This window comes from Ailuropoda melanoleuca, chromosome 17, assembly GCF_002007445.2.
Source record: "Ailuropoda melanoleuca isolate Jingjing chromosome 17, ASM200744v2, whole genome shotgun sequence".
NCBI classification, from domain to species: domain Eukaryota; kingdom Metazoa; phylum Chordata; class Mammalia; order Carnivora; family Ursidae; genus Ailuropoda; species Ailuropoda melanoleuca.
The window spans coordinates 21,406,437-21,430,172 of NC_048234.1; the positions used below are offsets into that span (position 1 = coordinate 21,406,437).

Genomic DNA, 23,736 nt, shown 5'->3' on the forward strand with positions numbered 1-23,736 from the left:
CGAAGGCAGACGCTTAACCGCTGTGCCACCCAGGCGCCCCCTGGGGCGCGTGGTCTTAAAAGCAATGATTGACGTAGTGTAAGTGATGGCCTCGCCGTCACCACTCTAGTGAGTGTATTTTGACGCCCTGGAAGAAGAGATACCCTATTCAGAAGGTGGAGGACTGGGCGGGGAGAAGGTGAGGGGAATCAGCGGGGTCAGTAGGTGAGGAAACGTCAAGGTAGGAGGATTTCCTACATTAGCTGGAATTGCTGCTTGTCCTGACTTCCTTTTTTGAGTGTAAGGTGCCAAAATGTGCTCTCCGACATAGAAAAGTTAGGTTGACAAAATTTCCTAGTATTTCTGGCTGTAGTCGTCAGCTGCGTGGTTATGTTAGGATGTAACGTCGATACTTGTGATTCCGCCCTGTTTGAGTCGAGAGTCGTAGGTACGTTGTCTGCATGCTTCCCTGCGTCTTCGACTTTTACTCTCTCTTGCCCAACAGTCTAACATGGGGAAGGGACACCGGGCGCCTGCTTGCACCGGTCACGGTTCCCTGTGCATCTTAGGTCACTCGGTCCTCACCTCAGCCGCGTTCTTTCTGTTCTGTGACCAAAGAAGCTTAATCACAGAGAATTCCGGTAACTTGCTCCGGATCTCCCAGCTGCTAAGTGGAGTCAGGTCTCCGACGTCAGTAGCAGGCTGGCTGCTGCCGAAGCTGGCAAGCTGGGGGTGGAAAGACAATGCGCTCGGCTGTCCTAATCACATGCGTGTGTCTCCAGGGCCCACCGCCCCATGGACCCCACGTTTTGATGGGCCGGCTTCAGGGGAAGTGTTGTTTTGTTGCCACGCGGCTTTCTCTTGTCACTGATCTTTGCTCCCTGCCCCCCCCCCCGGTCACCTTGGGTTTAGGAGTAAAGCGCAGATCGCAGAGATCATGAGAAGTTTTAAGGGCCATGTGAGGAAGATGCTGCGGCACGCGGAAGCGTCGGCCGTCGTGGAGTATGCGTACAATGACAAGGCCATCTTGGAGCAGAGGAACATGCTGGCCGAGGAGCTGTACGGGAACACATTTCAGCTTTACAAGGTGACACCCCAGGAAGCTCTACGAGCATTTCTACTTTCTCTCTGTGCGGTTCCTGACCTTCCAGTGCCCTGTTTCCAGAATGTCGTTTTGCTCTGGCTGGCCCATTAAAAGACTGTCTCCTACCCTTTATTCTCTTAGATTATTTTGTCTCCAGTGTGGTGAGCAAATGATCGGACTTAGATTTCTCTCTCTCCCAGAGCACTGTCTCTAAATCCCCTTTAAATTAAACCGCACGGGTACTCCCTCCCAGATGCTCTGTGTAATGCTTCAGTACGTCCGTTTCTGATAGACTGAGGTAGAGACTCTTCATAATTAGCAGAGCTTTGTCCCCGCTCCCTAACCAGCTCTGAAGTGCCTCGGGCTCCCCGTTGCAGCCTTCTGTGTGTCTTCGTGATGTGGACTGTCCTTTTCTTGGTTGTATCCAGGGAAGAGAAGGAGTAGAGAGAACCAGCCTTGGATGTAGTACAGGGATTGAATCAGAAAAAGGCCAGGGGCGCCTGGGTGGCTCAGTTGTTGGGCGTCTGCCTTCGGCTCAGGGCGTGATCCCGGCGTTCTGGGATCGAGCCCCACATTGGGCTCCTCCACTGGGAGCCTGCTTCTCCCTCTTCTACTCCCCCTGCTGTGTTCCCCCTCTTGCTGGCTGTCTTTCTCTCTGTCAAATAAATAAATGGAATCTTTGGGGAGAAAAAAAAAGAAAAAGGCCAGGAAGGGGGACTAGGACAGTTAAAGGGTCTATTTCAGACCTTGGGACTTAAACGCACACATCTGTCTCCTGGGATCTGGGTTATTTCCTGGCTTGCTTCCCCTAGTCAGGTTCAGCTCCTGGGTTGAACAGAGTGCTTTGTTTCTTTTGTAACTGTCACAGTAGGAATAACCACCTAATTACAAAACGTATGGTGGCAAGAATTTGTGAGCTGACTACTTGCTCTTCTGATTAGGCACGTGCTAGCGCCTGTTGACGGGTTGAGCTGGTTGGTTGTTTGGGCTGGCTCTTTAAATACGTTGGTGGGCGTACAGCGTTAGAATCAGATAATCAGGTTACTCCATGAGCGTACCTACAGTGGGGCTTTCATTGTATAAATATGGGAAATCTGAAATTTATAGTATGTTTATTTGAAATAATTATAATTGATTTTCTTTGCTCTGAATTTGAAGAAACATGATTAAATTTAGAGGGGTTTGATTTTTCTTGTTGCAGTCAGCAGATCACCCAACCCTGGACAAAGTGTTAGAGGTACAGCCAGAAAAACTAGAGCTTATCATGGATGAAATGAAGCAGATTCTAACTCCAATGGCCCAAAAGTAAGAAAGCTGTTTTGTCTTTTCTTAGCATTTGAAAGAAGAAAATGTTATATAACCCTTGCGTAGAAAAGGTAGATGGTTTCCAAAATGGATTGTGTTATTTGAATTGGATCTTAAAGCTTAGATGCTCAGGCGTGTGGCCTTGTTAGCATTTGTACCATAGCAGAGTGGTTAAGACATAGCCTTTGGGACCCAAACTGCCCAGGTATAAATCTTGGTGGGCCCCCCCCATTACAAACTGTATGACGTTGGGCATTATAACGTCTGTGTGCCTCAGTTTCCACATCTATGAGATTGGGATAATAGTAGTACACGTTCCATGGAGGTTTATGAAGATTAAATGGGTTAATATTTCCAAAACACTTAGGAACAGTGCTTTGCCCATAGAGGCAAGCTGTGTCTGCCGGCCACTCACGTACTCCGTGTCAGCTTGACAGCTTTGCTGGCTTGATCATCAGCGTTCACTGTCCGTCTGCATTCCGCAAGTGTCACACTGGGAGGCTTGGATCAGTTCGGGGTTATTGCAGTTGCTGATGCTGTTCCGTTCTGTTCATGTTTTAATTGTGCTAAAATTATTTTATGAAGCTAAGCATTGTGAAGGGTGCTTGACAGAAAGAAAATAGCCATAAAAAAAACCAGTGCACATATGGATTTCTAATCACGTGTCCATTGTTGGGTAAAAGCATAGATGTCCTTACTGAAGATGGTGGAATGTTTCTGGAATGATGATAAATCTTGGCTGACTAGATACTAGAAATTTGTATGCTGGTTTTGATTGTAGAGGCTACTAAAAGATTTTTATAGTCTGAAAGTTTGTTTTGTTTTTGGTATATTGCTGAAAGATGTATTCTGCTTTATGACAGATGACATTTGCTAAAACCATTTCGCTGGCTTTGATTAGTTTAGGACAACTAGGCCGCCTCTGTCTCTGTTACTGTATGTAGTGCTAGGTCTGACCTGGTCTCTTTTCCCTTTTCTCTCTTTTCAGGGAAGCTGTGATTAAGCACTCATTGGTGCACAAAGTATTCTTGGACTTTTTTACCTATGCACCCCCAAAGTTAAGATCAGTAAGTTCTTGCTTTTGGTTTTTAAACCAAACATAGAGGAGGAGCCTCTATGTTAAAATGTTAAAATGTAAAATGCTGCTTTGATGTACCTGTCTTTTAGAAATTTTAAAGAATTGTTCCCTTATTTATTTAATTAATTAATTTATTTATTTGAGAGAGACAGAGAGAGGGAGGGGCAGAGGGAGGGAACCTTAGGCCCCACGCACAGCATGGAGCCCAGCGTGGGGCTCCATCTCACAACCCCGAAATCATGACCTGAGCCGAGATCAAGAGTCAGACGCTTGGCCGACTGAGCCCCACCCCCACCCTAGGTGCCCCTCTTTCCTTATTTAGAAAAGATAAGGCACTAAACATCCTTTGAACAAGCCTACTGGTTCCATTTAGATATTTGCCAGAAGACAGTGGAATTAGCCATAGTTTTATCAATCCTGTTGGATTTTTATATTTTAATTATAAGCCAGAAACTATAATAAGCTAACCATACTGAAAGTTAACTCACAAATAGATGTTTGGCATTCAGGTGGTTTGAAATTCACCTGTGCTGATACAAAAATCATGTCAGCGTTAAAAGGTTAGGGGAGGACACTTATGTAAAACTAAATGGACCATGAAAAACTGGACCTTATATGCTAGAAGGATAAGGAGCAGAGAGTGAAGGTAATTTGCACTGCCCTTCAAGTCAGTGATGGGAATACAAATGAGAATTCATCATTCAGTCCCCTTAACTTCGCTTGCCTCATCAAATTGAACTCATTGCCCATTTGTCCTCATTTCAGCAGTAAGGGATAACTGAAATAATGACCCTCACTTCTTTTTAACACATATGCCAGATTGAACATTCATAAGAATTTTGACCCTCTCAAAATTGACGTAGAGAAAAGACTTTTCCAAGAGGAGCTGCTCACCTAAGCTTGTGGTCCAGCGAACACAGCGGCTGCTGCTTCTCTGTCAGGGATTTCGCTCTCTTCTGCAGAGCACGGTTTCTGACAGGTCTGGTTTATTAAGGCAGGACTATATTTTGAGAAGTGAAAATATGAGCACTTGGATATATTCAGTGGTGGAAAATATTTTTTTTAGTGTTGAATGTATTAATAACACAAAAATCATTGGGAACTTAGTGTGAATATACAGTAATGAGGCAAATCTTTCCTGGCCCTGGGAGCATTCACTCTTCAACTGGGTAGCTTTGAATAGATTCATGAGTTTAGATATAGAAGATGAGAGCTGTGTTTTTGAGACCCATCCTGGGAAAGGATTACACAATAGTTAAGGATGAAATCGCTTGTTCCTTACTGATGAAAATACGTACCCACCTCTCTCTTTTGTGGTCGGAGACTTTGTATTTATTTTATTGATTTACTATAAAATTTTAAGTCAGGAACAGACTAAAGTAGGGCCCTGCAGCTTTTAGCTGTCAGAACTCATTTGCATCTACAGACTAGACTTTCCAGATAGAATTAAGAAATTACGTACATTGACAGTGAAGAAGAAAGTTTATAAAGAGCTGAACTACCTTGTAAGAAATTACTGACTGGGCTTTTACTAAAGGGGTCATTGATAAATGAGGGCCCAGTCTAATAGGCTGATTTTTCTTAGGGAAATGTTATTTAATTGTTTTTATGGTGAATTATTAAAATGATTTCTAGAAGTAATCCAGTGAAAAAGAGAAACTTTTTCAGCCAAATTTAGTGTTTGGTTCTCTACTCATTATATACACGATTCTCTTAGGGAAAAACATTTTATTTATTTTTTCTGGCTTTACTGTTAAAAACTCCCTTCTTACCACAGCCACTTCCTAGATTTCTTTTCTTGAAAAATCTTTTAGAATATATTATACATACATGTACTTTTTTGAATAGATATTGGTGAAACTCAGGTATTTTAATAGAAATTGCTGCCACTACTTGCTGCTCTTGATGGGGAAAAAATGTTGAGAAAAAAGTTGTTTCTGCATGCTTGTCTACAAAATGAAAAATTGTTTACTGCCTGTACTGTCTTTCATCCTCCGTGCATAACTGCCCCTCAGTAGACAGATTTTAAAAAGGCAGGAAAAAAGAAAAAAATGAAGCCTGGTGGCATTTGTTCCCCAGGAAATGATCGAAGCCATCCGCGAAGCCGTGATATACCTGGCGCACACACATGATGGCGCTAGAGTGGCCATGAACTGCCTGTGGCACGGCACACCCAAGGTAAGCGGGCCCTTGGGCCCTTGGAGCTGGAGTGCCTTCCCTTACCCTTAGACTTGCCCTGTCCTGTGGTCTTTGCCCTGATGTGTATAAACAGCAGTATCTTTGCCGAGTTGCGCCTCGGGACCTCCCAGGAATTGGCTTTTCTTAGGGCCTAGGGTTTCTTTGTTGAGAGTTTTCACTGAAGTACAAAAAGCTTGAGTTGTCTTTATTTGGGAAGGGACCCATTGAGCAAGTAAACATGATGTTTGTGTCAGGCTTACATTTGTAGAAGTTTTGGTGCCTGGGGTTCTTTGGTTCCTCATTTAATGATCTTCATGGGGGGCGGGAGAGGCAGGAGGTGATAACGAGCAGCTAGCCACACATTTGCTCACGTGGGTGTTCAGTACTTTGAGGGAAAAGGTGAAGATCCATGTTAAATACAGAAGTTTCACAGAGATGATCCTCATTTCCTTGGTCAGTAGAATTTTGTCTTTAAATGAGTTGTACTTTGCCCACTTTTTAAATGAATACAAATTTAATTTCTGTTCAGCAAGTTAAGTATCGCATACCGTCTATGCCGCGCTCTCAGGCATTTCAAGCCAGTTCAGACACTGAAGGAGTTCTCTCCATTCTCACTGTTTTAAAAGAAGGTAGTTTCACTAGGTTTGCCTTCCAGCTAGTAGTCTTCTAGTTCTGGATCTTTGTCCCAGTGCCTTGTCACAAAGAGGTCTAAGGTTGTAATAGTTCTGAAAGGACTTAAAGTGTATTGCTACTTTTTTGTTCTGGCTCATAATTGTTTTCCCTAGTGAAGAGTATGCCAGACTGGTGGGAGTTTTAGTATTATATAAAATTGTGACTATATAATTGTTAAGCTGTCACTAAAAGTTATAACATGAGTTAATTCTCCTTTTTTAAGGACAGGAAAGTGATTGTGAAAACAATGAAGACTTACATTGAAAAGGTGGCTAATGTAAGTTTAATAAAACCACAGTTTGTTATGATTTTGTTTGGTTTTGGCTTTTTTTTTTTTTAGTTATTTTTAATAATAAAATGAAATCATGTCTATTACAGAAAGTTTGAGAACTGCAGAAAATTGCCAAGAAGAAAATTGTTCATTGTTTTATTACTGTCTTTTTCTATGCATATGCCTATATTTTAATGATATTAAATTTACAATAACTGAGATTTCTTTTTTCATTTAATATCCTACTGTGAGTTTTCCATTTTTAGTAGATATTTTTTGAAGTCCTGATATTTACTTCTTTAGTGAATTTGTCCAATGATATTATTAAACATGAAAATTACTGCCTAGACTAAATTTGTAAAGTCAGCAGAGAAAATTCTAGTTGTTAAGTTGTATAGTTCTTTGGGATCCTTTGGAGATGCTGTAACAGCTCTCCAGATGAAATGATAGGGGATACGAAAAGATGTTTCTGAGGGATTAATTGCCTCAAAAAAATAGTATTTCTGTGTATTTAAATACGAAAGAGTTTTCCATAGTACTTCTGGTATTGTACATGAAGTAGTAAATGTGTTTTCATTTTTGAGTCACTTTGTATGTTTAAGCTTCTCATTTACTGGGGAACTAAAACTGGTGATAACAACTGTTTCCTGTGAAAAATCCAGTGAGAACTGCTAGCATCTGGTGAATACTTGATTTAGTCAGTGCTGCTTCAAACACGCAGGAGTCAGTGCTGGGTGACCAGATACATACCTGTTGTGTTCTGTAGGGCGGGAGACGGGGGAGAGCATGGAAGGCCATGTGGAAGGTGGCTCACTTTTCTGTAACAAAATGAAAGAAGAGATTCTCTAGGGAGTTGTTTCCAGCGTATGACAAGATTTTATTATTCATTATTCACCATTAAGTAAATTTTCTGTATAACATTGTAATTTGAATATTTTAAATTAGAAATGAATAAAAATAGAATGTTAATAGAAAATTCTGCCAAGTGTTAATAGTAAAAGACATCATTAAATAATAAAATTAGATTGTTTTAATTTTACAGTTTAGTTGTATAAACAGTTTTTGTTTTTATTTTTTTGTTTCTGAGAACCTGATTCCAGCAAGGCATTATGACGGTAACAAGAAATTAACAACGCAGTGCCTTTTACCACTCAAGGCCTTGCCTCCAAAAAGGGGAGATAAACTAAGAACAACCCATGGATTTAGTTTATGGTTATTTAGAAATGTTTACATTTCCAAGTATTGGGGATTCTTGACATACTCTTATTATCTCGATCCTTTTAAATTTTTAAAGACTAATTTTGTGGCCCGACATATGGTCTATTGCAGTATCTTGAGAAGAACTTATTTTGTGGAATTGGTGGGAGTGATACTCTGCAAATGTCAATTAAATCAGGGTGGTCGATAGTGCTGTTCATCCCATCAGTGTTTTCTTTACTGATTTATCATTGGCTAGTTCTATCAGTTGCCGAAAAGTGTATTAAAAGCTCCAGCTGAAATTGTAGAATTGTCTTTTTCTCACTTAAATTCTGTTCCAGTTTCTCTTGTGTTCACCCAGAGATATTTTTTGTTTGGGCATGTTCCTGCATGTGGCACTTAAAAAAATCAGAGACCAGTGGTTGTGTACTCTGCACGTGTTCTCTATATCAGTTCCTTCTCGCAGTCCACCTCAGGGGTCGTTTTATTTCAGTATACTTACATTTTATCTACCTCATTCTTTTTTTTTTTTTTTTAAGATTTTATTTATTTATTCGACAGAGATAGAGACAGCCAGCGAGAGAGGGAACACAGGCAGGGGGAGTGGGAGAGGAAGAAGCAGGCTCATAGCGGAAGAGCCTGATGGGGCTCGATCCCACAACGCCAGGATCACGCCCTGAGCCAAAGGCAGACGCTTAACCGCTGTGCCACCCAGGCGCCCCTACCTCATTCTTTTTAATGACTAGATAATGTTTCATTGTCTGACTTACATAATTCACTTAAACCAGTCCCTACTGTTGGGCACTTGGATAGTTTCTAGTTTTTTCTTATTTCAAATAGTACTCAAGTACTCCTTTGTGCATTTGTGGAAGCACGTCTGTAAGATAGATCCCTAGAAATGGAATTGTTAGATCAGAAAACACATGCATTTTAAATGTTTATAAGTATCAGTTGCTCTTCAAAGAAGTTGAACTACAGTACATTCTCACCAAGGACAAGAAGTGTGCCTGCTTTTTCCCCAGACCTTTGCCAAATTAGTATATTAGCAGGGGTTTTCACTTTTGCCTAGATGATAGGTGGAAAGTACTATTTCATTGCATTAATTATTGTCCTTAATTAATGAGTATTATTTCATATGCTTAAAGCTACTTGTCCCTTTTTTTCTGTGAACTGACTCTTCATGTTCTTTGCCCCTTTTTAGTAGAGCTTTGGTTATATGGTAAGAATGTTAGACCTTTGTTATTTTTCTCCAGTTTGTTTCTAATTGAAACATTATTACCTGCCATGTTCTTTAGACCTGCCTCTGAATGAGTGTTACCAGAAGTCAGATACCCTCTCAAAGTAAAAGATTGCGGTCGTTATCCAGGATACAGTGCCACAAGCTCTGAAAACACATTTTCTTCTCTTCTGTTGTAAAGTAGTTCTTAAACTTTAGAACAATGTCAGCATCACAGAAGTAATTCTTTTGCTTCAAGAGATGACCGTTGTGAAAGTCATAACATATATTTTTTGATCCCGTGCTGCCATACTTTTTAAAAGCAGTTACTTTTATCTTATAGTCAGTATCTAAGTATATTCTTTTAGTTTATTATTTTAGTATTTCTATTCTGATTATATAGGATTATTTTAAAGAAATTAGACAATATACCAAAAAATTGAAAAATCGTTTATAATCCTTTAACCCAGAGGAGACTATTACATTACAGTGTTTTCCTTCCATCATTTTCTTTGTACACGTGTTATGTATATTTTGTATCATATATGTGATTATATCTGAGTTTATATACTTTATTTTTCAACATTAAAAGTTTTACATTCTTAGGGGTTTTTTTTCACTTACACTTGAATTTTTTTAGTGTAATTTTCAAGAAGTTATTTATTAACAGGATACCTGTTTTTGAGAGGTGTTATATCCTGGTTAGTTAAAAAAAATGAGCCTCGGCTATTTGATATTGAAGAATGCGCTTTTGTTTTTCTTTGTTCTTTTTTAAATCAACCTAGAATATAATTAACTAGGTCCTGATAAGAGGGGAAATTCCTTTGAATGGCTTTCATCTGTCTTGTTTGTATTATGTTAGACAGTTGTCAGGTTGGTAACCTTTATAAAGCGCCTCCCTGTGGGGAGTAAAAGGGAGAAGCGGTCCATTTTTCTCACCTCCCCTGGCTTCCATTTCTTACAGGGCCAGTACTCCCATTTGGTCTTACTGGCGGCGTTCGATTGTATCGATGATACTAAGCTTGTGAAGCAGATAATCATATCAGTAAGTAATTCTGATGATCTTGCCTATTGTTAAATTGATACATCGCTTACAGCCATGTCTGTTTGATTTTACACCTGTGTATGTAAAGATGTTGAAGTGTGCTTTCCACTGGTATTTTGGGGTTTTGGGGTTTTTTTTGTTTTTTTCGGTTGTCTCAGTTCTATTTGGGGGCATTTGCTTTTTCCCTATATAAACCACAATCTTGTAACTTGATATTAATGATTAATATTATTTTAAATTTGCAAAAGACTGGTTACATTAGGATCACATGGCTTTTTGACCACATGATGTGCTAAATGAAAAATGAGCAGTGCAGTGTTCAGGTGTGATCAGAAATTCATGCCGTAGTAATCCTGCAGTTACTCAGGGGCTCACAGGCAGAGGGTGTCCTTTCTCTCCTTCTCCCTTTGGCGAAACTACCTCCGCACAATTCCCTAGTTCATCATCGCGTCAGTGCTGCATGGAGCTGGAAAAGAAACACTGGTAAAACTCACTCAGTTGTGATACTCCGTAGAGCTTTCGCGAAAGCTTTTTCCGAGTCCTATTAAATATTCTTACTAAAGTTAACAGACCAGCTTCCTTTTTTCATTTCAGCAATTCCTTTGAGCGTGGCACAGTGACGGCAGAGGGGTAATAATTAAATGCAGGTCCTTTAACCCTAAGTGGGCCCTCAGAAAAACCGTTTAACTTTTGGTAAAAGCACTTCAGAGTGAAAACTGCATTCTTCAGTGCTTGCCTCCATTTCTGACTTCTGCATATGTGATCCTTTCTTCCCTTCCTCTCTTTCTAGTGTGCAAGGGGCACAGGCTTTGTGATGGAGGTTGCGGTGGTGTGGATAAGCATTTGCAATATTGGTAGCAGTGACCAAAGTTAGAAACAGTCTTAAAACCATGCGACCTGCACAGACTTAAATCATTCATCCAGGCACGACGCAGACCTTGGTTGGATGCCCACAGATGAGGCCCTTTGGGAAATCTTAGTTGACAAAACTACTTTCCCACCCCATGAGCTAGGAGAAGCCATGTAGGTGGTCAGAAAGAGACTTTACCTGTTGGCACTTGGGGGTGCTCTGGCCTCTCTTTGCAGCCTTTCTGGAAGAGCGGAGCTGGTGTGGTGGGAAAACAAGCCGGCTGGGGCAGGGTTAGGTGCCAGCCGTGGGTCCCAGTGTGTGTGAATTTCTCATGCCCTCGCTGTCATGTTCCGACTTTCCCCTTGACTGTTTTAAGATTGCGATGACTTTCTTTGGGATGGGATTGTGGGAAGAAACAAGTTGGCAAGACTTCCAAGTCACAGACAGAGTATTTTGGCATGTTCCTTGTGACTTTATTACCCTTTTGACTCCAATCAATAATGATTGTTTTTCATTCTGGTGACAGAGATGTGAGGCCATAAATTGGCAAAATGAATAAAGTTGTTTCATGAAAATGGAAACAGGCTGCGCTATTGAGAGTTTGCTTTTGTTTAATATTTTCACGACAACTGAAATTTGCATAAGTGTTCCAAATGGATTTCAAGAGAGACCAGACTTCCTTCAGGATTTGCCACTATTGTCTGCTGGATTCATTTTTTCCACACGTTCATCCCACGTAAAGTTGCCGCTGAAACAGTTTTAATTCCTCGTGCTTATCGGTTTGATTCCCACAACTACTTGAGCCACATTCCTAATGACTTTCTCATGCTTCGGGCAGCTCTCCCTGAGAGGGGCCTGATGTGCGGGACTCTTGCTTCTAACGGACAAAACGCTCAGCAGGTTCTGTGTATCATCAAACTACATAGCTCGTGATAAAATCCGGGAATGCCAAATGCTCTTGCGTATTTTCCACCACCACAAAACCTGTTGTCGTATTCAGTGCTTTTTAAAAATGCCCACGGAAGCATAGCGTTGCTAATAAGCATTCTGTTCAGGGTAACCAGGCTTTCTGAAATGTCAGGTCGAAATCACAGCCTGGTCAGCTGAGCCGTCATCTCTTCCCACCCACTTGACTTTCCAGAATAAACATGCTTATAAAATTTGATCCATTTACCCCTGGGATTGTTGGTATGATGCATCTGCTTTGACAGCAGTGTTCCTCTAAAAAGGAAAACAGTACACTGACCAGTTGCTGTTTGAAAGTGATTAAGTATTGCTGTGTACTTTAAAATATATTATCTTTTAAATGTACAGAGAGGTACTAAGAATAATACAGCAAACACCCAGCTTCCCACCATCTGACAACTAAAACTTGGCAAACACTTCAAGTTCAAGCTTTGTGTGTACCTGTCCCCAATTGCCCATCCCCCCCATACCCACTGTGATGAATTTTGTTATTTATTGTTTGCATACATTTCTTTATCCTTTTGCTATGTGTAGATGAGTATGGTACTGTTCTGCAGGTTTACAAATTCTGTGTAAGCGATGTCTTGTATGTTTTCTTCTGCAGCTTGCTTTTTGCTTTGGGCCTTATGTTTGTGAGATTCTTTGGGCTCGGCAAGTCTTTTTTTTCTTTTTTCTTTTTTTTAAAGGCCAGATTGTAATTACTTTAGGCTTTTTGAGCCATTATATGATCTCTGTTGCCTATTTTTGGTTTTTATGTTTTGTTTGTTTGCTTTTAGTGACCCTTTAAAATATGAAAACCAATCTTATCTCATAGGACGTGTGGAAACAAGCTGCAGGTTGGATTTGACCCATGGGCCATGGTTGGCCCACCCTGTTCTAAATCACTGACTTGCAGTGCCAGATAGTTTTCTACTATGAGTGTACCGTAAATTATTTTACCCTTTTTCTGTTGATAGAGACTTAGATGGTTTAGTTTTTAAAACATTGAAATTTTCATTATTTTTTGCTGTTCACATTTTGTGAGCATTCTCGTATATCTCCTTGTTTTCCTAAGGCATTTACTTAGCGCAATCGATAGTTGCCAGGTCCGCTGCCCATATGTTTATATAGAGGCACGTGCCGTATTTCCCACCCAGCCGCTACAGAACCTGTTGCGTTATGCGGTGCTTTTTAAAATAGCCAAGATGGCTTCGTGTTGCTAAGCATTCTGCTCGGAGCAACTGGGTTTCCTGAAATGTCAGGTTGAAATCATAGCCTAATCAACACGTTGCCGCCTTCTCTCTTTTACGGACAAGTGCCAGTTGAGTCTCCAGATCGTGTTCTCTGATCTCCCCGCCGGCCCTGGTCTCCCGGTCCCCGAAGCTCCTCTACTTTGTCTTTGCCATCCATTCATTCAGCAGTTGATCACGATGGCCCCGGGCTCCAGGCAGGTGCATGAGGAGGCCGCCTGGTGTGGGGGGTGGGCTGTGTGGGAAGGAGAGGCTGGAGCTCCCTGTCCAGGGTGGGAGCCGCCAGCTTCAAGGAGTTTGAGCTCCACGGTGATAGAGTCTCCTGGTTTTGTTTTTGTTTGAATTGTGGTAAAGTACACACGATATAAAATTTACCATCTTAACCTTTCCCTCTTTTTCTGCACACTTTTTTTTTATTGCAGTAAAATTGGCATATGCTATTTTATTAGTTACAGTTGTACAGCATAGTGATTGGACAATTACATCATTACTCTGTGCTCACCACAATAAATGCAGCCACCATGGGTCACCATATAAGGTTATTACAGTATTGCTGACTCGGTTCCCTATGCCGTACTTTACAGCCCTGTGACTTACTCATTTTGTAACACAAGATAAACAAACATGAGAGAAACGCTCATCAATACAGAGAGCAGCCTGGTGGTTGCCAGAGAGGAGGGGGAGGGTGATGGACAACTTGGTGAAAGGGATTGAGAGAGAAACTCCCAGCATTTTTAAGTTTGGTAGTATCGAGTGTAAGCACACTGTTGTGGAGCCAACCTCCAGAACTTTTTCATCTTGCCAAACTGAAATGACACTCATTAAACTCCATCTGCCAGTTGTTTGATTAAAGTCAAAGAGGTGTACTTTGACAGAATCACCGTAGTTTTAAAAGAAACACTAAAGGGGCTGCGGTCCTTGCCTAGTGATCTTCCTTTTGCCCTTCTCCATTCTTTACCTCTCATTGGCAGTTTTCACTTTTTATTACATTTCTCGTGCCTGTCCCTGTAGATATTGGCTCTCGCAGGTTGAGGCCGGTGTGCATCTCTTTCTGGCCCCACGCACGGCCCCGCGGAGAGGCTGCGCAGCACGCGCTCTGTTCTCGGTGTTGTGCGCTCCTCTCTGCAAGCCGTCCTTCCACCGCAAGGGCAAGACGTGTGCTCGACCTTGCTTCCAGCGGACACCCTTTACCGTCACCTTTACTTTTCGTTTTTAAAAGAGGGTTGGCAAAACAAGCGTGCCTGTGGATCTCATAAGGGTCTAACACAGGGAGGTCAGAACTGGACACACGTGTCTTTGGAGGGAGGGGTTTTATTCTTCCTGAGCTCTGCTTCGGTCCACACGCCTGCTCTGGAGTGAAGCACACAGAGAAGTCACAACAAATGGGGCTTGGGATTTTCTCTGTTAATTCTTGCAAGAGGGATAGCTGAGTCGAAAACCGTTAAAATCGAACCTTTGTTGTTAGGGTTCTCTCGCTCGCAAAGATGCGAAAATCATGACCCCAGCAGCTTTCCTTAATCTCCCTAGTTGAAGAGCCTGTAAATTGAGAGGTGTGTCTTTAATATGAACATAATTAGTTTATGGCATTTTTCAGTTTGCAGTGTGAAGTTTCTCATTTGCTCCTGGTAACGACCCACGGCCCACAAGTGAGGCAGGTCTTTCATTTCCTTCTACAGGTGAGAGAGTCGGTAGGCAGGGAGGTTAACTGATTTGCCAAAGGCTATACAGCTTGAACCCAAAGATCAAAGCCAGCACGCAGTCACCTGTACCATAGCTACCCCTTACCTGTGTCTACATGTTATTATACTCATTAGTGTTTTAGGGGGATCATCTAGAAGTCTCTCTCCTCTTTCTCTGTAATCCAGGTTAAAGAGAAATGAATTAGTACTCCAAAATACAGCCATGCTCATACTATTTTATTGTTTTTAAGATGAATGTTTTTGATGGTAGGAAAGCTGGGTGAGAGTGAGATGGGGAGAATTAAGAATTTTAAGGTGGGGAGGGGCAGAGGGAGAGAGAATCCCGAGCAGGCTCCGCACCCAGCGCAGAGCCCCACGGGGAGCCCGACACCTGGCTGCATCCGATGCCCCTGAGATCATGACCCAAGCCAAAAATAAGAGTCAGCTTCACCAACTGAGCCACCCAGGCGCCCCTAATGATACCACATCTTTAAAGATTTTTTTTAGTTTCATATGATTGTTAGTTTATAAACATTGCACTCTCTTAAAAACCTTACATTTAGAACATAAGTTTAGATTCTAAATTTCTTAATGACAAACTTAAGGAAGGAAAAGCTCAGTAAAATTGGGGACTAGTCCTAAGTAGTATTTGTGCTTGGGTTTTGTGTGTATTTTGGAAGCCCTAGCTTCTTGTGTTGAGGTGAAGCCCTTTCTGCCCAAGCCGTGTGCATTGTACTAGCCCTTAAGTGTAGCCTCCGCAGAGAAGGTTAAGTACGTTGAGGAATACACTGCTGGCTTCATGCCTCCCCTTTTCCTCTTCACACCAAAGGAAAAACACGTTAATTAGAAATAAACAGCAGCCATTTATAGCTCTTTACTGCATACTCCCCTAAGGTTTTGTTTCGTTGGTTTTGTTCTGTTTTTTGATTTTTTGGTTTTTTGCTTTTCAAAAAAGCAATTGCTCTAAAGATACTATACCCCAGACTGGTTTTCTTTAAGGACAGCAGCGTTGGTGGGGGCGGGTTAATGATCGTAGAAATTGACTTAAGCTTTATATCATTTTCGCTCTCTCCTTTCAACAAATTAAAGCATCTGTCTTTTAGGAGTTGGTTAAACCTTAAGTCGGAAAAGCCACACTAAAGGTAGCCTATGTTTGTGGTACTAAATGCTTCATTATCAAAAATACATATCCTGGGCCCACTTTGAGACATGTTTACCTTGAGATTACGAAAGAGCTCCCTCCCTCGTGATAAGGCATGGACACTTTTTTGTGTCTTCCTTTCTTACTGAAATTTGAAGTGCTTTTTTTCCCCGGGTGGTTGAAATCCATATTCATTTCGAGGCGGTTACATCTTTTGCATCTCTTCTCTGAAAACCTTTATGTTGTATGAGGAGATCTTCATGTGTGACCTTAAACTTCTTCAAAAGTAGGAGTACGGTGGGGCTTAGAATCATGCAAAGAAGCAATCCTGCCCTGGGTTGGCCATGTCACGGATAAGTGACCTTTCACATCTACAAGTCACTTTACCTATCTAAATTACCTCGGGCTGCTTATTAGTAAAATGAAAGGAACTGTAGCCCTCTGTCATGGCATCGTCATGGTATTTGGGCTGCTGGGCGTCCTCCTCTCTGCACTGGGTCTGGTGCCTCTCAGTGCTTATCAAGTGTTAGCGGCTATGACTAATTTTAGGAAGCACGATATACTTTCATGCAGACAATATGGGAAGGTTGGGATTTGAAAAAAGAGAACTGATGTATGGATTCTGGGGTTGCATCTCACCAACCTTGGGGTCACAGATTTTGTCGTATTGGGATCTCTTCGATGACCAACTTCATTTTTAACTTGGCTCCTTGCATTAAATTATTAATCTCTTTGTAATCAACGGTTATTTAAGAAAAGAGCACATATGAGTATATGTTATCTCATGGGGAATTCCTTTCCATGGAGTCAGGGGACCAAGACTAGTCAGAGCCCTGCCACTGACTTTCCGTGGCCCCAGCCAGTTCTGCAGGGCCTGTGCCACGCAAACATGTAGGGCCTTGAGTATCTCTTGGGCTTGTTGCAAGAATTAGGAATGTTAGAGGGGAAAAACAGACGATTTTTTCTGTTGCAGATTCTCTATTAGGAATAAAGGAATTTTTAAACCGTGACTTCTCTGTCTGGAAATATCAGCACATTTACACAGGAGCTTAGTTGGGGTGGGGATGACATTCCCTTTGTTACTTCAATTCACACAAACTAGAAAAGGAGATTATTGTTCTTGGGAAGTTGATTGGAAATGTCATAGAGTGTAATTATTTGTAACTGCTCCGTGATTCCCCTTCCCCCTATTTTTGTTTTCAATGCAATACTTAAACAGCCTTCGTTTGCCATGAATAAGCAACTAACTTTAAAAGCCTTTATTCGCTTGTTCATATAACAGAGTTCCTTTCTCTCTCTTTACATACATCTCAGTGGGGAGATTCTAATAACAATGTTCTTTATCGATGCTGATTCTATGTGGAGAGCAGCTGCAAATTATATCTGCTCGGTGACCCCAGCAAGCCACGTTCCTAGTAACAGTGGCCTGAGAACTATTGGTCACAGTAAAGGAAGAGAGCTCCTGTAAAGGTTTTTTAAGTCCTTGAGCTCGGTCAGTTCTATAAACGGCTTGTTCAGTAATGCTGGTCACAATCCAGGATCAGTTCTGTGTTCTGAGCGTCAGTCTTTGTGCTTTAAGGACAAGATTTCAAAATCAGCTCCACATTTTCTATTAAGTGCGTGGGAGAAAATAGTTAAGCGTGGAGCCTTCTGTACCCTTCAGATTTCAAGTGTACGTTATTTTAAGCACATAGGTTCAGTTTTTTGTTTCTTAATTTTCCAGGAAATTATTAGTTCCTTGCCTAACATAGTAAATGACAAATATGGGAGGAAGGTCCTGTTGTACCTGCTGAGCCCCAGAGATCCTGCACATACGGTGCGAGAGATCATTGAGGTCCTGCAGAAAGGAGATGGCAACGCACACAGGTAAGAAGAATCGAGGCGCTGGAGCCCTTTGCTCCTCTGCTACGTAAGTAGCTTGTTTCCAGAAATCTGTTCATGCACGCATACCCTCTATCGTGCTGCTTCTCTAAAACTCAGAAGGTAAATCCCATTTTTAAGCCTGTAATTTTGACAGATTCTTTTTATCTGGAAAAAGAAATAAAAGTATCGTCCCAAAAGAATGCCTCTGGGTGCCTGGCACATAGTAGGTGCTCAGTGTATGCAGTTTGGTTTGATTTTGCTCTCTTTATTTGTTCAGTTTAAACTATAGGAATGTTTTTAAGGTTGTTTTGTGTTTTTTTTTTAACTCTGGTGTTGTTAACATACAGTGTTACATTAGCTTCAGGTTACAATGTATTGATTGAACAGTTCTGTACATTACTCAGTGCTCATCGCGTTAAGTGTGCTTTTTAATTCACTTCACCTGTTATACCCATCCCCCCCCCCACCTCCCCTCTGGTAACAGTTTATTCTCTCGAGTTAAGAGTGGTTTTCGCTTTGTCTTTTTTTTTCTTTGTTCATTTGGTTTCTTAAATTCTACATGTGAGCGAAATCATACGGTATTTATGTTTCTCTGACTGACTTATTTCGCTTAGCCTTCTACCCTGGAGAGCCATCCATGCTGTTGAAGATGGCAAGCTCGCATTCTTTTTTTATGGCTGAATAATATTCCTTTACATATATACCACCTCTTCTTTATTCATTCATCAATGGATGGACACTTGGACTGCTTTCATAATTCAGCTGTCGTAAAAAATGCTGCTGTAAACATAAGGGTGCATGTATCTTTTCAAGTTCACGTTTTCATATTCTTTGGGTAAATACCTAGTAGTGCGATCACTGGATCATGAGGTGATTCCATTTGTAATTTTCTGAGGAACCTCCGTACTGTTTTCCACAGTGGCTGCACCAGTTTGCATTCCCACCAGCAGTTCACGAGGGCTCCTTTTTCTCCACATCCTCACCAACACTTGTTGTTTCTTATGTTATTGATCTTGACAGATAATGAGGTGGTATCTCGTTGTGGTTTTGATTTGTATTTCCCTGATGCTGAGTGATGCTGAGCATCTTTTCATGTGTCTGTTGGCCACTTGGATGGCTTCTTTGGGGAAATGTCCATTCATATCTTCTGCCCATTTTTTAATTGGATTCTTTGATTTTCTGGTGTTGAGTTTTGTCAGTTCTTTATATATTTTGGATACTAACCCATTATCAGATGTCACTTGCAAATATCTTCTCTCGATCGGTAGATTGTCTTTGAGTTTTGTTGATTGTTTCCTTTGCTGTGCAGTAGCTTTTTATTTTTAGTTTATTTTTGCTTTCCTTTCCTTTGCCTCAGGAGACATATTTAGAAAAAAGTTGCTATGGACAATGTCAGAGAAATTACTGCCTGTGTTCTCTTCTTGGATTTTTATGATTTCAGGTCTCACAGGTCCTTAATCTATTTTGAGTTTATTTTTGTGTATGGTGTAAGAAAGTGGTCCAGTTTCATTCTTTTGCATGTAGCCGTCCACTTTTCCCAACACCTTTGTTGAAGAGACTGTCCCTTTCCCATTGCATATTCTTGCCTCACAATCTTTTGTTGAAGATTAATTGAGGGTTTATTTCTCGGCTGTCTGTTCTTTTCCATTGGTCTATGTGTCTGTTTTTATGCCAATATTTTACTGTTTTAATTACTACAGCTTTGTAGTTTATCTTGAAATCTGGGATTGCCATACCTCCAGTTGTGTTCTTTCTTAAGATCACTTTGGCTATTCAGGGTCTTTTGTAGTTCCATACAAATTTGAGGATTATTTGTTCAAGTTCTGGGGAAAATGCTGTTGGTATTTTGATAGGGATTGCATGAAATCTATAGATTGCTTTGGGGAGTGTGGACTTTGTTCTTCCAGTTCACGAGCACAAAATATGTTTCCATTCAGTTTGTGTCACCGTCAGTTTCTTTCTTCAGTGTTTTACAGTTTTCAGACAGGTGTTTCACATCCTTGTTTAAGTTTATTCCTAAGTATTTTCTTCTTTTGGTGCAATTGTAAACGGAATTGTTTTCTTAATTTTTCTTTCTGTTACTTCATTATTAGTGTATAGAAATGCAGTGGATTTCTGTATATTGATTTTGTATCCTGCAACCTTACTGAATTCATTTATCAGGTCTAGTAGATTTTTGGTGGAATCTTTAGGGTTTACTCTGTATAGTATGTCATCTGCCAATAGTGAAAGTTTTTCTTCTTCCTTACTTATTTGGATTCCTTTTATTTCTCGATGCTGTCTGATTGCAGTGGCTAGCACTTCCAATACTCGGCTGAATGAAAGCGCTGAGAGTGGACATCCTTGTCTTGTTCCTGATCTTAGGGGAAAGCTCTCAGTTTTTTGTCATTGAAGGTGATGTTAGCTGTGGGTTTTTAATATATGGGCTTTGCTGTGTTGTGGTGTGTTCTCTCTAAACCTACCGCGTTGAGGGCTGTATCATGAATGGATGTTGTGCTTTGTCAGATGCTTTTTCTGCATTTAATGAAGTGATCATATGGTTTTTATCCTTTCTCTTGTTGGTGTGATGTGTCATGTTGATTGATTTGTGAATATTGAACCACCCTTGCATCCAAGAATAAATCCCAGTTGATTGTGGTGGATGGTTTTTTTTAATGTATTAATGGATTTGGTTTGCTAATATTTTGTTGAGGATTTTTGCGTCTGTGTTCATCAGAGAGATTGGCCTGTGATTCTCTTTCTTTTTTGTAGTTGCCTTTGTCTGGTTTGGTATCAGGGTAATGCTGGCCTTATAGAATGAATTTAGAAGCTTTCCTTCCATTTTTTGGAATAGTTTGAAAAGAATAGGTATTAACGCTTAATTAAATGTTGATAGAATTCACTGGTGAAGCCGTCTGATCCTGGACTTTTGTTTGTTGGAAATTTTTTTATTACTCTTTCAGTTTCATTGCTGGTAGTCAGCCTGTTCAAATTTCCTGTTTCTTCCGGATTTAGTTTGTGGACGTTATATGTTTCTAGGAATTTATCCCTTTTTTATAGGTTGTCCAATTTGTGGGCATTTAATTTTTCATAAGATTCGTTTGTAATCCTTTGTATTTCTGTGGTGTGGGTTGTTACTTCTCGTCTTTAATTTCTGATTTTGTTTGTTTGAGCCCTCTCTTTTTTTTAAGATTTTATTTATTTATTTGACAGAGAGGCAGCGAGAGAGGGAACACAAGCAGGGGGAGTGGGAGAGGGAGAAGCAGGCTTCCCGCTGAGCAGGGAGCCCAATGCAGGGCTCAATCCCAGAATGCTGGACTCATGACCCGAGCCGCAGGCAGACGCTTAACAACTGAGCCACCCAGGCGCGCCGAGCCCTCTCTTTTTTTTATAAGTCTGGCTAAATGTTTATCAATTTGTTCATCTTTTCAAAGAACCAGCTCCTGGTTTCATTGATCTGTCCTATTGGGGTTTTTTAGTTTCTATTTTGTTTATTTCTGCTCTGATCTTCGTTATTTCCTTCCTTCTACTGGTTTTGGGTTTCATTGTTCTTCTTTTTCTAGCTCTCTTACGGGTAAGGTTAGATTATCTGAGGTGTTTCTTGCTTCTTGAGGCAGGTCGCTATTGCTATGTATTTACCGCTTAGCACCACTTGTGTCTTCATTTTAATTTGTCTCCTAGCATTTTTTCATTTCCTCTTTGATTTTTTGGTTGACCCATTCATTGTTTAGTAGCATGTTATTTAACTTCCATGTATTTGTGTTCTTTGCAGATTTTTTCTTGTGGTTGATTCCTACTTTCATAGCATTGTGGTCAGAAAAGATACATAATATGACGTGATTCTTTCTGAATTTGTTGAGATTTGTTTTGTGAACTAATATGTGATCTACTTTGTAGAATGTTCCATATGAACTTGAAAAGAATGTATATTCTACTGTTTTAGATTGGAATGTTCTGAATGTATCTGTTACGTCTGTTACATCCCTCTGGTGCAATGTGTCATTCGTAGCCACTGTTTCCTTGTTGATTTTCTGTTCACATGATCTGTCCATTGATGTAAGGGGGGTGTTAAGGTCCCCTAATGTTGTATTATTGTATTATTGTTGTATTCCTATTAATTACTTCCTTTCTGTCTGTTATTAACTGCTTTGTGTATTTGGGTGCTCCCACATTGGGTGCATGAATATTTACAATCGTTATATCTTCTTGTTAGATTGTCCCCTTAATAATGATGCAGTATCCTCATCTGTCTCTTGTTGCAGTCTTTGTGTTAAAGTCTGTTTTGTCCGATCTCAGTATTGCCACCCCAGCTATCTTTTTACTTCCATCTGCATGCTAGATGTTTCTCCATCCCTTCACTAGCATTGTGCATGTCTTTAGGTCTGAAATGAGTCTTGTAGGCAACATTTAGATGGGTCTTTTTTTATACATTCTGTCAACCTGTGTGTTTTTATTGGAGTGTTTAGTCCATTTACATTCATAGTAAATATTGATCGATATGTACTTACTGCCTTTTGTTACTAATTTTATGGTTTTTTATAGTTTTCGGTTCCTTCTCTTGCTCTTGTCTTTCACAGTTTGCTGGTTTTGGTTAGTGATACACGTGGATTCCTTTTTCTTTATTCAGTTCATATCTATTACTGGTTTTTTGAATTTTGGTTATCATTAGGTTTATATATGACATCTTATGCATACAGCAGTCCATGTTAAGTTGATAGTCACTTCGTTCGAACCCATTCTAAAAGTGCTAAATTGGTAGCTTTCTCCTCCCCCTCTCATTTTAGGTATATGGTGTTATACTTTCCATCCTTTTATTTTGTGACTCCCTTGACTGATTTTTATAGATTTACATAATGTTACTACTTTTATGCTTCCTACTTTACTTAATTCTGCTTATGGTCCACTTAGAGTCCACTCTAACATTTCTTATAGGCCTGGCTTAGTGGTGCCCGGGAAACTCTCTCTCCTTCTATTCTGAATGATAACCTTGTTGAGTAATTTTCTTGGTTGCAGGTTTTTTTCTTTGTGCACTTTGAATGTATCATGCCCCTTGCTTCTGGCCTGTCAAGTTTCTGCTGGAAAGTCTGCTGCTAGCCTTGGGGATTTCCCTTGTATATAAATGTTTTCTTTTCTCTTGCTGCTTTTAAAATTCTCTCTTTATCACTACTTTTCATCATTTGAATTGTTACTTGTCTTGGTGTGGACCTCCTTGGTTTGATTTTGTTGGGAGCTGTCTGTACCTCCTGGGTCTGGGTATGTTTTCTTTCCTAGATTTGGAAAATTTTTCAGCTGTTACTGCTTCAAGTAAGTCTTCTGCCCCTTTTCTCTCTCTTCTTTTTCCAGGATCCCTATAATGTGAATACTATTATGCTTGATGATGTCACTGAGTTCCCTTAAATCTGTTTTCATTTTTTATTATTGTTTCTTCTCTCTCTTGTTTCAGCTTGATTGCTTTCCATGACTCTGTCCTCCAGGTCACTGATCTATTCTGTTAGTAGAATAGTAGTCTACTATTTATTCCATCCAGCATATTTTTAATTTCAGTTACTATACTCTTCATATCTGATTGGTTCCTTTGTGTTTTCTGTCTCTTTGTTGAGGATCTCACTGAGCTTTTCCACTCTTCTCAAGTCCGGTGAGTATCTTTATGACCATTACTAGAAATTCTCTATCGGGTGTATTATTACCTCTGTTTCATTTAGGCCTCTTGCTGATTTGGGTCCTGTTCTTTCATTTGAGACACAGTCCTCATTTTGTCTAACTCTCTGTGTCTGTTTCTTTTTTTTTTTTTTTTTTAAAGATTTTATTTATTTATTTGACAGAGATAGAGACAGTCAGCGAGAGAGGGAACACAAGCAGGGGGAGTGGGAGAGGAAGAAGCAGGCTCATAGCAGAAGAGCCTGATGTGGGGCTCGATCCCATAATGCCGGGATCACGCCCTGAGCCGAAGGCAGACGCTTAACCGCTGTGCCACCCAGGCGCCCCACTGTGTCTGTTTCTGTGT

The 23,736-nt window shown here is 40.6% G+C and overlaps 1 protein-coding gene across 3 annotated transcripts in view; it reads left to right on the forward strand.

Moving 5' to 3' along the window:
- The window catches only part of PUM3 (pumilio RNA binding family member 3), a 46,413-nt gene that overhangs the window by 12,665 nt on the left and 10,012 nt on the right, over nt 1-23,736 (forward strand). For all 3 annotated transcript variants that reach the window (XM_019799525.2, XM_019799524.2, XM_034646854.1), the window contains 7 exons: nt 892-1,066; nt 2,265-2,368; nt 3,357-3,435; nt 5,526-5,624; nt 6,520-6,573; nt 9,945-10,025; nt 17,614-17,756. In XM_019799525.2, coding sequence (XP_019655084.2) covers nt 892-1,066; nt 2,265-2,368; nt 3,357-3,435; nt 5,526-5,624; nt 6,520-6,573; nt 9,945-10,025; nt 17,614-17,756 — 735 coding nt within the window. The remainder of the gene's footprint in view (nt 1-891; nt 1,067-2,264; nt 2,369-3,356; nt 3,436-5,525; nt 5,625-6,519; nt 6,574-9,944; nt 10,026-17,613; nt 17,757-23,736) is intronic.